General features: G+C 48.0%; 1 protein-coding gene across 1 annotated transcript; it reads left to right on the top strand.

Annotated features, from left to right (window-relative positions):
- The first annotated feature begins 154 nt into the window (after nucleotides 1-154).
- On the top strand, nucleotides 155-11,131 carry SMARCB1 (SWI/SNF related, matrix associated, actin dependent regulator of chromatin, subfamily b, member 1). The gene is made up of 10 exons (XM_058816727.1): nucleotides 155-336; nucleotides 1,894-2,005; nucleotides 2,625-2,654; nucleotides 3,144-3,273; nucleotides 3,833-3,970; nucleotides 4,646-4,773; nucleotides 5,258-5,424; nucleotides 5,851-6,041; nucleotides 9,730-9,861; nucleotides 10,772-11,131. The coding sequence occupies exons 1-10, from the start codon at nucleotides 244-246 to the stop codon at nucleotides 10,809-10,811; spliced, it is 1,161 nt and encodes a 386-aa protein (XP_058672710.1). The 5' UTR covers nucleotides 155-243; the 3' UTR covers nucleotides 10,812-11,131.
- Nucleotides 11,132-12,540: the final 1,409 nt, after the last annotated feature.

A 12,540-nucleotide genomic window follows, 5' to 3' on the forward strand; every position in this document is an offset into this window, starting at 1 on the left:
CAGCCCAGCCCGGCTGGCGGCACGGCGCTGGGATGTGCCGTGTCCCGTGTGTATTTATGTTGCGCCCCGCCACAATAAAATCCGCCTTTTTTCTACATCCTGCCGTGCCGGCCGTGCCTCCTTCGCCCCGCCCGCCGCATGCGCGCAGCGGGCCCGCACTAGGCCGCGCTCCGCCCGCCGCCGCTGCCGCCGGGCCGCGCTCCGCTCTCCGGGCGCCGCCGCCGTCCCCCGCCCGCCGCCGCGATGATGATGATGGCGCTGAGCAAGACGTTCGGGCAGAAGCCCGTCAAGTTCCAGCTGGAGGAGGACGGCGAGTTCTACATGATCGGCTCCGAGGTGCGGCCCGGGCGGGAGCCGGGCCCGCGCCGGGGAATGCGGGGGCTGGGCCGGGCCGAGGGGTGCGGGAGCCGCGCTCGGGGCGGGCGAGGGGCGGAGGAGAACCCCGGCGGGAGGGAGCGGCCTTCCAGTCCCGCGGGTCCCCTGTGCCCCGGTGGGCGCTGCCCGAGGGCCTCAGCCGTGCTGGGGGACGGGAGGGATCAGTGCTGCCATGAGGGCGGCCCCGGGACCCGCTCGGATCCTCCCCGATCGCAGCCTGAGGCCCCGGTCCCCATCAGCGAAGAGAATTTCTGGGCACAGTTGTTGAGGGGTTCGGGGTATTTCACACGCGGCGAGGCAACGAATCGCACACCTTCGGGAGCCTTAGGGCTCAGGAACAGCACCCAAAGCAGGCAGGGCAGCTCCTTCTGCCTTGTGCACAGTGTGGTCAGCAAACACCGCCGGGCAGAGTCTGAGCAGCCCAGAGTCTGTGCTGGCACTGTGCTGGCCCGTGCTGGGAGGGGTTGAGCCTCCCTGACAAAGAGCCTCATTCAAGCAAGAAACACTGGCCCTGTAGCACCAGGGAAACAGCTGAAAACGGGAAAAAATGTTCTAGCCCCCAACTTGATGCACAAAAGGGATTATTGGCTAAGTTTGACTGCCAGCTCTGTAGGTTGAGCAGGGACTGAACATCCCTCGCTCTCTCATGTGAAATGTAGAGTTTGAAAGCCAACTGTACCTGCAGTCAGGTGAGCTGTGAGATTGCCATACCAGGTACATGGAGAAGGAAAAGAGTTGTCTTTTTTATCTACCATTAATTTCTGTCTGTTGATGAGCATTGTAGAGTGAAAGACATAGCTAAATCTAAGATCAAAAAAACTCTTCTCAAACAAGGAATAAAAACCTTGTTGTCTGGCAGTCTTCCAGTGTCCTGGCAGTCTAAAAATTTGATTTCAGAGTCTAGAAATGGTTGTGTTGGTCAGCAAGGCCTGCTGTAGCTTTCAGCACAGGTGAGGATCTTATGGCAGGAGGAACAGAACTGCTTTACAGATGGTAAGTAAATCTGAAAGAGGACTATTGGCAGCAATCACGTTTTTGATGTTCAAAGGGTTTAAAACAAAATACAAGTCTCTGGGCATTTGCTGTAGTCAAATAATGTCTAGATGGCGGGGAGGTTCAAAATAAAAATAATGTGTTTGAGAGCTGGGTATCTGGTTTAGTTTAATTCCAACTGACCCTTGCACATTGATGTGGAAACTGAAGTAAAGAAGAGGTGAGTTGTTCAAAAATACATACAAATGAATGGAGTGTTTTCCTATTAAATTTCCTATTATCAGTGGGTAGGAGTTTTTTTGGATCTAGTGAAGTGAGATAGCACCAGTGAAATAAGTGCTGATAAAAATTTTGTTTTCTGCATTGCCAGAAAAATCGCGGCAATGCTATTTGGTGCCAAACACAGCACAAAAACACCCAATTGAGAGGTCCTTTTTATCACTAAAAAGAGCTGAATTTCTTCCAGCTTCTGCTGAAACTCTCCAAAATGGAATAAAGGCCACATGTGCACTTCTCTCCTGGCAGGTGGGGAACTACTTGCGCATGTTCCGGGGCTCCCTGTACAAGAGGTACCCCTCGCTCTGGAGGCGCCTGGCCACCGTGGAGGAAAGGAAGAAAATTGTGGCCTCTTCACATGGTGAGAAGATGAGAAGACATTCCCAGTAATGTTTATTGACAATTTTTGCCTTGAAAAACTGTTCTGGTGATTCAGAGGCTTGTGCACCTTGAGGGCTCTGTGAATCACTTGAGATTGCCCCGGTGATGGAGCACCCTGTAATGGTGGCTCAGCCTGGCAATAAATAGCACCTGATCAAAAACGTTCTGAAATGGAAACATCCATCCTGGCTACATTCATCACAGAGCAAAAGCCATATCTCCAAATCACTACCATATTTTGGAAGAGATTTTTTGTAGACTAAGAGAGGTGTCTTTGTCTCTCTCATCAAATAGGCAGGAGTGTTGTAAGGATGCTCCATTGAAGATGTGCATCTTTGCTTAACTTTGCTTCTGGCAGGGACTGGATGTTTGTGCCTGCCTGAACTTGTGGTGTGGTGCTACTGATGTGACTGCTACGGGGAGAATATTGGCATTGTTTTTGTTGAGGGACTAATAGCAAGCAGTTAAATTTCTTAGCCATATGACTTCTTGTATGTTCTGTAGACTAAAGCATAATAAAAATAATGGTTTACTCTGGGCTTATGTCTCTTTCCTCCAAGTATCCTGCTGACCTCTTGCTTTCATTTTTCCCCCAACAGAAAACCAGCGGTCTCACAGTCCCCGAAGATGTAAGTCTCATCTGTGTGTTATTCTTAGCTGTGCTAGAGGGAGGATGTCCACTGTGACCTTTGGTGCTATTGCAGTAATATTAATGTCTAATCTTCTTCCTCTGATCTCTGTCTGTGGTCGCCCTAATTGTGCCTCCCAATCCCATGGCTAACTCTCTCAGAACATTAGCAGGACTCTCCAGTGCAGATGGTCTCTGTCATTCAGCAAGAGCTGTCCTGAGCTCTCTCCCCCTTCCCAAAATCTTTAACAGCTTTTCTATCAATCCTTGCATCACTATTTCTGACCTTTAAGTCAGAAATAGTTGATTGTTTTGATTTTTTTCTGGACCTTGTAAATATCTACAGGAAGATGAAGCCCAAAGGACACTTGTATCTCTGTGCTAGTCCCTCCTGCAGTGACAGGGAGGCTTTGTCACTATGTAGCCTTTCAGTACTACAGTGCTCTGTAGCCCTTTCCCTGTTAATTATTGCCATGTTTCCTGGTAATAGATCATGGCTACACAACATTAGCCACCAGCGTGACGCTGCTGAAGGCCTCTGAAGTGGAAGAGATCTTGGATGGGAATGATGAGAAGTACAAGGCAGTGTCTATCAGCACAGAACCTCCTACCTACCTCAGGTGAGCAGTGTTGGTGAGGCCAGGCTCAGAATGGAGCTGCCTGGAAGCTCTGGGGCAGGCAGCATGAGGAGTTCCATAAGCCCAGGCTGTTGTGCAGGGCTTGTTTGGCACTCTGCATTCAGTATTTGCAGTGCTGGGCAAATGGGGATCTCCAGAGTGTAAGGATTGGGTTACTGCCCACATAAAACAGGAAGAAAAATCTAAGTGTTTGTTGATACAACTTCTTTTGCAATTACTGCATTCCATCTGTAACAGATGTTTTACAGAATGCTCTCTGCACATACTGCCTTTTGGAGACCTTGCATTTCTCAGCAGTCCTTCTGTAAAGTATAGACAGAAAATCCAAATATGAATCTAGTATTTATAAAGGTGCACCTGGATTCATATCTGATGGATATTTGTGAGCTGGAGGATGGCCTTCCAAGAGGAACATTCCTGGTGGAACAGTAATGTTGATAGTCCCAGAATAAAAAAAAATAGCAGGAACTTGTAATAGCACTGAAAGTTTAAAATGACAGTGGTGCTGAGGGGCTGCAGGTTAACATCCAGTCTCCTTCAGAGAACAGAAGGCAAAGAGGAACAACCAGTGGGTACCAACCCTGCCCAACAGCTCTCATCACCTGGACGCCGTGCCGTGCTCCACAACCATCAACAGGAACCGCATGGGCAGGGATAAGAAGAGAACATTCCCTCTGTGGTAAGACAGCTCCCTGCTTCTGGAAAGTGGCAATAGCTACCGAAATGACATGCTGCCAGGGTAGTACTGATGAGTTCATGTAATGTTGTGATTCATCCCCAGCTGACAAAAGACCTACAGGTCATTAATCTTAGTTAAATTGTGTGTCCTGAGGCTCTGTGTTACAGTAGCCATGCATGGCTCAGAGTGGAGGCTTTCCTTTTGTCAGGAAAATGGTTCTTTTCCTGATGAGTTCCTGATGAGTTCTTTTCCTGATGAGTTCCTTCTACTTCCTGCTGATTTGCTGAGCAGTTGTCATTTGAGAAGCCTGCAGCCCCTCTTTGTGAAGGACAGGCTGCTTCTCACTGACATGTACCAGTAACTTTGATCTAGTTTGTTTAGTGGAAAATGCTGCTGAAGCTCATGACTAATGGTTTTTCCATTATAAAACTTAAGGCAACCAAGATGAATCTAATCCTAGAAAACTTGTTTTATTTGCAGGAGTGTGTTATGATAGATGTAATAAAAGGTGATAAACTAGTATTAGTTGCCACAGCCCTGTAAGCTTGCATTGAGGAGTACAGATCAGGGAGTTGGAGTGTGGGGATTGCTTCCAACAAATGTTGCCTTCCCTCTATGGATGCCAGATGTGTCATGTGCTCATTGCATATACTGTGTTGCTGCTCTCCACTTCAGCTTTGATGACCATGACCCAGCAGTGATCCATGAGAATGCATCCCAGCCAGAGGTTCTGGTTCCAATCAGGCTGGATATGGAAATTGATGGGCAGAAACTCCGAGATGCATTTACGTGGAACATGAATGGTACGTAGCAGGGAGAGCTTCCTGAGGCTGGACAGGTAAAGCTGTGTCCATCACCAAATGCCCTTGCCCCACACAGACAAAGCTTTAAAGCTCTCCCACTCTGGACTGTATTCAGTGCTTGCATCTCTTAGCAAATGCTTTGCCACTTCCATGGGTTGCAGCCATTCCTGGACACACGTAGAATTTAACTGGCAGATTCTCCTGAGCCAGTTCAGCAGCTCAGTGGTCTGAGAGTGCTCAGTTAGCTGAGGTTAATGGCTGTGGCTTCTTTGGCTCCACTACCATGGAGCAGGTAAAGAAGGCTGGAAGTCCCTGTATCAGTGTCTGCCCTTAAAGGCCTGGTACAAAACACCCTTTTAAAAGCAAAAGGTAATGCATTTGGGATTCCCTTTGTCACCTTGCCCTGTGGGATTTTGTGTGTTCTGTAAGTGGCAGACATTAATTTTTAAGGAACTTTACAGTGTTCATTCTTGTTCTGTAACAGAAAAGCTGATGACCCCAGAAATGTTCTCGGAGATTCTTTGTGATGACCTGGATTTGAATCCTCTGACCTTTGTCCCTGCTATTGCATCTGCCATCCGACAGCAGATCGAGTCCTACCCCACTGACAGCATCCTGGAGGACCAGTCAGACCAACGAGTCATTATTAAGGTAACACAGGAAGGCAGCAGAATGAGAGCTGAACCATTTGGGTTTCTCCAGTTATGTAACAGGGGACTAAGAGTACAAAAGAACAAAGGAGCTCTTAATTCCAGTCCTCCAACCAGATTCCCCTTTTCCTTTGTATTGGGAACAGAACTAAAGGTGATAGATGATTAAACATCTGTGTGCCCAGCCTCTGAGGTGGTGAAATAGTTTAGTTAAAGCATTGCCATCTTCCTTTGGAAGAGCTGAACCTTGGTGAGCAATGCTGAGTTGTCTTCATGCTACTGAAATTAAGAATTCAGTTAAGGAACTCTGCAGATGAACTAGGAGTTACTGCTCTGTTCTCTCAGCCTCTGCCTCGTCAGTTCAATCACCTTGGACAAACCTTTGTGAAAGTGGAAACAAATAACCTGTGTCTTCCCTTCTCTCTAGCTGAACATCCATGTAGGAAACATCTCCCTCGTAGACCAGTTTGAGTGGGACATGTCAGAGAAGGAGAACTCACCAGAGAAGTTTGCCTTGAAGCTGTGCTCAGAGCTCGGCCTGGGCGGGGAGTTTGTCACAACCATTGCCTACAGCATCCGGGGACAGCTGAGCTGGCACCAGAAGACCTATGCCTTCAGGTACTGAGCTGCCACCTCCTTGTCTGGCTCTGGGGGTCTTTGTACTTCATGGGCATCTGCATCAATGCTGACCTGATTTGGAAGGTTTTATTTGAAATTAGTCCTTGTGGCTTGCACCCATTCTGTCCGTCTTAACAATTTTTTGTGCTTGTGCCTAAGTATCTTTTCCTGATGGGTCTAATACATTTCAGGACCAAATACTGATGAAATGTCAGCTTCTGTTGACAGAATTAATTAACAGGGATGGTCCCTCTTCTAATGTAAGGTCATGATGAACCCCAGACACATTTTTTGTTTTGTTGGCTTTGCCTAACCTGGGCCATCCACTGTTTCAAGCTTTGGTTGTTTGAACTTGGGCTGATGAAAACTGTACCTCTCTCCCCAGACTGATGTCAGAGGTGGGTTGATCACAGGCCCTTCTCACAGCTGGAATGCAGCATTGTCAGGTTTCATTAGTCAGCCATTAATTTTTCTCCTAAATGGCTTCCAGTTGTGCTGTGCAGTGTTCTGTGAGTTCCTGCACTGATGTTATCCACAGCACAGTGCTGAGTCTGCAGCTCTAACAGTCCTTTAATGTACACTCTGAGGTCTGGTGACCTCGGGTCATGGTGACAGTCAGGGAAGTTTAAGAGTTCAGCAGATGCTGTGTTTGCAGAGGAGGGAATGGTGCTGTTGACACCAGTTTTGTAGGGGTCAATTCAAGGAAGAAGCAGCCCAGGGAAACGTGCCCAGCCCTGCCCTACCTCAGGCAGAGGACAGGGAGTAGCTGGAGTGGGAGTAAGCAAAGAGGAGCTGGAGACTGTGGGGAAGCTGGCTGCTGCCATGAGCTCTGCTCCTTCCTGCTCCATCCAAAGGGTTCCTGTCTGCTCAGCCTTCATTGACAAATAGACCCTGATCTGCTCTGGCCTAGTTGTTCTTGCACTGGTCTCTGGGTACAGTTTTTATCCCGCCAGTCTTTCACAGCAACTGCCTGGTTCTAAAGTGATCCCCAGAGTGATTCATATTAGAAAATAGAAAGGGACCCTTTAGCACATGTGAATTAAACTCTGAATTAAAGTTGTTACAATGTGTGTCCATCCTGCTGATGTCCCTTGGAAGGTGGGAGGTGCCTTCTACCTTTCCCTCCACAACCTTGGACTGGTTCTTGCAGTTTTGGCTTGGGACTACATCCAGCAACAGAGCAGTGGGGTGGGCAATGCTGAGAAGTGATGGGACCTTGCAGGGTGGTAGATGAGAACCTGACACATGTTGTGCTGCAGCACTGTCTGCATTGTGAAGTGTCTGTCCCTCCTGCCTCTGCTTCTCCATATACTGCAGATATCCAAGAAAGTCATCTGTGTATTGTTGGCTCTTGGGATTGGGGTTCATTTCTCCCTTTGCTTCTGCTCAGTCACTGGAAGTTGCAGCAAGGATGTTTTAGTGCTGCCCAGGCCCATGTTAATGCCAGCTTCACTATTGTCTCCAAAAACATATGTTGGGCCATGGTACCAAAGGGTGCTTCCTCAAACAGGCAGATTTCAGGCCTTTTTCACACTGTGGCAGTATTGCAAGAGGGAGAACAAAAAGCTAAAAAAGGAACCCCACCAGAACAAAGTACATAGACATGAGCTATTCAGAGAGCAAAAACCACCTAATTGAAACCTCGTTTATTTTTGTCATAGTACAAACATGTCCTCCTCTTCCCTTTTTTCTTCTAGCAAAGGAGTACTTTTGAAACCTTACAGTGATTAATAATATTTGGGTTCTGTGGTTGGTTAGTTCCTGAATTTCCAAACCACAGGAGTGGTGGTTGCTCCAAAATCATTCCATTGATGTAAGGAAAGGGTCTGCTTTAGATGTATCAAAAGAACTTTAATATCTCAAGGGATTGGGGATTTTGAGAAGTCATGTGTCTCTTAATCATCTGAGGGAGAGGTGAAACTGTCTTTTAGTTGATGAAAGCCAGGGCACTTTTTTCAGCTGGGCTGCTCTGTGCAAAACAAGGAGAGCCTGCAGAGCAGTGGCAGGGCAGGACTGGAGGCACACAGGTGGCTGCTGCTGCCTGTGGGGTTTTCAGGGCCAGTGTGGGCTGGGATGTTCCCTCCTGTGTGCTGAGTGTTTCTGGTGGCAGCACACAGCACCTCACAGCCAGGTTTGCCTTTGGGACCTGAGTGATGGCACAGGTTCTCCCACTCACCAACCCTTGTGCCTGAGGAGTCACCTTTCCAAAAGTGACATCTCCCTGCTTTGTTGGTGTGCCCCTGACACTGCCTGAGGCCAGGAGCCTGAGCAGAGGCAGTTCCCTGCTCTTTTGGGACCCCTGCAGCTGACAGTGCCTTTCAGCCATTCCTGGCAGCAGCATTTTCTTCCTCATCAGGGAAAACAATGGAGGAGGAGCTGTCTTAGTGTAGAGACTGGGAGATGAGGAAGGATTTTTCAGTTTCTCGCTGATTCTTTGCTAAAGAAATGTGGTATCTGAGTTGCCTTGCAGTTAGGTTATGCATGAGTCCAGCTTTCCATCCCCTGTTGAATTCAGTGAATGCTCAGTGTCAGGCAGAAATCATGCTATCACTAACAAACCCCTAGTTAATATCTAATTTTGCCTGGAATGTGTGGCAATCTAGGACTAAGATGAAATTCCTGGGTTTAAGTGTTGTTTAGTGGATGGCAGCAGTACTGGAAGTAGATTTGATTAAAGCTTCCTCCCTGGATCAGATAGCAAAAGGCCTGGATTATTTTTTCATGGTAGAATTACTTTGAAGACTTGTTATTTTAGATTATTAGCTTTGATGCAGATGTTGTGTGTTCCCATGATGATTAGCATTTGAGTTCTTTCCTGAGGGAGTGAGAGGGCTGAAATCCTGTGTAGGGGTGCACGTCCCTGGGGAGGGGGCAGGATGTGTGTGCACACCTGTCCCAGGGCTCCTCTCACACACACACACACACTTGTGCAGCTCAGGCTGAGGCACTTTGGAGAATTCAAAGCAAACATTTACATTCCAAGGCTCCTCTATATTTATGTTGGGCTTCCGGCTCCACTGTCAATATTTGGGAAGCTACTCTTGGTCAATTCCTGTTGACTTTTACTGAAAAGCAGCTAGTGAGGCAGTAAATATTTTGTGCATGTGATAATACAGCTGGTCAGGGCAGAGGAGTCTCTGAGGAACAGATCTTGTGATTTGGGGCACAGCCTGGTGTTTTGCTTGTTAGCTACAGCAGGTCCTAAAAGACTGCTCTTTCCAGAGTCAGGCTCCCAGGAAAGGCAGATTTTTGCCAGGGAACAGCTGTCAGGGGTGTGCTAGGCAAATTACAGCTAGGAAGTGAGAGCTGCAGCACAGCCAGGCTGGACAGGGAGCCCTGGGAACAGTCCCAGCTCCTGGGCTGTGCTGGGAGAAGCACTCCCAGGACTGAGGGACTGGGAGGAGCTGTGCCTCTTGGGGTTGTCACATCCCTGCCAGCCAGTGTGGGAAAGAATTGCAGGTCCAGCACAAATCCCTCTGCAGTAGTGGCTGGAGATGGGTGTAGCTGCTTTCCCAGGAACTCCAGGCTCCACAAGGGTGGAACCAGGAGCCTGTGGTGAACTTCAGGGACCCAGACTGTACTAAGCAGAGCAAAGAAGGAATGCTGAATGATGCTGTGTTGTCCCTGTGCTTGTCCCTGGGCTCTGTGCCCACTGATGGGTGTTGTTTTGCTGCCCTGTGCCCTGCAGTGAGAACCCTCTGCCCACCGTGGAGATCGCGATTCGCAACACGGGGGACGCTGACCAGTGGTGCCCTCTCCTGGAAACCCTCACAGACGCTGAGATGGAGAAGAAGATCAGAGACCAGGACAGGAACACAAGGTACTGCCACTGCTTTGGACACTTCTCTTGGCCTGTCCCTTGGACAGAAGCTCCAAGCTGGGATGTTTGTCTTTCCCTACTGAGAGCTAACTGGCAGGACGTCAGCCTTGCTCACAACAGAAGCTTTAGCTTCAGGGTATTCAGCCATCATCACCTTCCTCCACAAACACTGAAATGTCTGCTCTACCATCTCCTGCTTGCAGGAAGTTTCCTTTTTTTTAACCCATTTTTTCTTTTCCTTGGGCTCTTTGCTTGTCCAGGGAAGTTGTTTGTATAGGAAGGCATGAGTCAAACATACTTGGAATGTCATGCACTGTCATGCTCCTGAGAATCCTGCCACAAAGCTTCCTTTTATGTAGCGTAAAGTTCAATTTGATGTAGCAATGGGCAAGCTCCCAGCTCTAGCCTGAGTGATGCCAACCTGTTTGCCAGCACAGGGAGCACCGTGTGAATCCAGGAGAAGCTCTGCCCACCTGCAAAGTGATGTTTGACAAGCAGTTGACAGCTTGCACCTACTTGATGAAATTCTTCCTGGCAGATATGAAGGAATGGCTTGTATCTCTCCAAGAGATACATTGTGGAAACAGTAAATATACTGGCTCAGCTCTTTCCCAGGATGTTTTTTTAACTGCTGATTAACAGTAGCACAGTCATTTTGTGTATCAGCTGTGGCTGACTGAAGAGTTTACAGTAGCAGTCGGTTCAATCCAAGTTAATGAGAAAAGTGCCCTAGCAGCTGTTAGTGAAAATAGTGTCCTTGCCTTATCACTGGGGCACTCTCAGGTGACTGGGGAGTTCTGTCTGGGAATAAACCTGTCTACAAAGCTGTGCAGCCTCCCCAGAAGCACTGGTTTTGGTCAGACTGCCATGTCTGTAACATGCACTCACTGTACCTCTCTCTCTCCCTCAGGCGCATGAGACGTTTGGCCAATACTGCTCCAGCCTGGTAACCCTCCTGTTGTGACACTGGTGCTCTTCCTACAGACTTTAGCCCTATTCCTCTCCCCAGATGGATCTAGAATTGGCAGGGGTCTTTCTGTCTCTGAAGGGGACACACATTCCACTTGCCACGAGTTCCCAGTACTGCTGACTTCTGCCCCCCTCCACCCCAGTGCCACGTCCCCAGAGCGCTGAGCGAGCAGCGCGACCCAGCTGGGACCTGTGGCTGGTGTTGGAGCCCTTCTATACCTGTGTGTGGACAGTGGAAAGATTCTTTTGTATAGGTGCAATGTGCACTCCTAGGACAACTTTTTAAATAAAAGGAATGCATACAATGTAGGCTGAGTTCAGTCAGTTTGCATGGACAGTGAATGTCACCATGTTTTGTGCTGTTCTGGTAACTGAGGGTGACAGGGCCTAGTGTTAATTCTGAACACTCACATGCATTCATTTTTCCTGGGTGCTTTACTTCAACAGGTACAACAGCCAAAACCTTTTGGTGCAGGGGAAAGTGAGGAGGAGATTTAGAAATAGCAGCAGCAAACAATTCTCTAAGGATTGGTCTGCTCCCAGACTTGGCACAGTCTGTAATGACCTCGGGGAGGTGTGCAGCTGGTTTACTCAACAAGGTAAAATAGTTTAACTGAAATCACAGACTTGAGAGTCATTTCTGTCAGATGTCAGCCTGGTGTGTGGTCAGCACTGTTTTTTGTGAAGGAAGACTGGAAACAGCCCAGGCTCTGCACAGGTACAGCAGGTAAAGCCTCCAGTCACTGGGACTGAAGCTCCTCTGCAGCACAAACATTGCCAGCTGCACTGCACAGAGCACTCAAAGCAAAGTGGGTGTCATGAATGCCCTTAGCACTGCAGTGTCAGGACTTTGCAACCCAAGAAACAAGCTGTCTTTCTCTAGGGAGTTTAAAACCAAAATCCATTGAAGTGAGATTTAAAGAAAAATCCAAGCTTGCTTACAAACTAATTAGAATCTATCTTCTGTTGAGGTACCCCATCTCTTTGATAGAGTTCCTACCATTCACTGCCAGAACTGATGAGTCTTGCAAGCAGGGCAGATTTTGCTGGCAGCCTGACAGTCATGTTCAGGCCTTTATGATAAAGCCACAGGTTTTATGATCCTTGCTGATCCACCCACCCTGCTAGCACAGTCAAAAAACACTTTCTGGTCTTAATTTATCATGTTTAGACTTGAGTAATAGCAGAGACAGTTCTGATTCCTGGGTGGGAGGGAACTTTTTCCAGATGTTAGTCTGCAGAAACTGAAAACTTGCAATTTAGTAATCATATAATTCAGTCTTATCCTAGGCTCCTGTGCCAGAGTGGTACTCCATGCATGACTTGATATTAGAGAGGTTGAAAGGTTATTTGAGCAAGGAAGACAAACCCTGGCTGGGATTGCTGCTGCTCTTAGCCTCCCATGTAAAACATGTTTTGGTTCATGGACATAAAAACTCAGAGCCTTCTTGAGAACACTTGAGCCTTCCTTTTCTGCCAGCAGCCTCTTCAGGGAATTGGACTAAAATACGTGTGAAACTGCTGTAAATTAGCAGTTCAAATCTGTGCTGCAGTTTTTTAATTGCTGTGAAGTTTGTGATTACTAATCCCCAAGTTCACAATGAGGTGCAGGCACACAAGGACTGCAGCACCTCTCTGCTTCTCAAGGCCAGAGAGTTTGTACAGATTGTTCCTTGAAGCAGCAGGGACACAGCAGGACAGTCAAGGGAC

This window comes from Ammospiza caudacuta, chromosome 18 (assembly GCF_027887145.1).
Source record: "Ammospiza caudacuta isolate bAmmCau1 chromosome 18, bAmmCau1.pri, whole genome shotgun sequence".
Classification (NCBI taxonomy): domain Eukaryota; kingdom Metazoa; phylum Chordata; class Aves; order Passeriformes; family Passerellidae; genus Ammospiza; species Ammospiza caudacuta.

Coding starts and splice junctions, on each gene's coding strand:
- SMARCB1 (XM_058816727.1), top strand. CDS start 244: ATGATGATGATGGCGCTGAGCAAGACGTTCGGGCAGAAGCCCGTCAAG. Junction 2,655..3,143: donor GTCTCACAGTCCCCGAAGAT/GTAAGTCTCATC, acceptor TCCTGGTAATAG/ATCATGGCTACACAACATTA. Junction 4,774..5,257: donor ATTTACGTGGAACATGAATG/GTACGTAGCAGG, acceptor GTTCTGTAACAG/AAAAGCTGATGACCCCAGAA.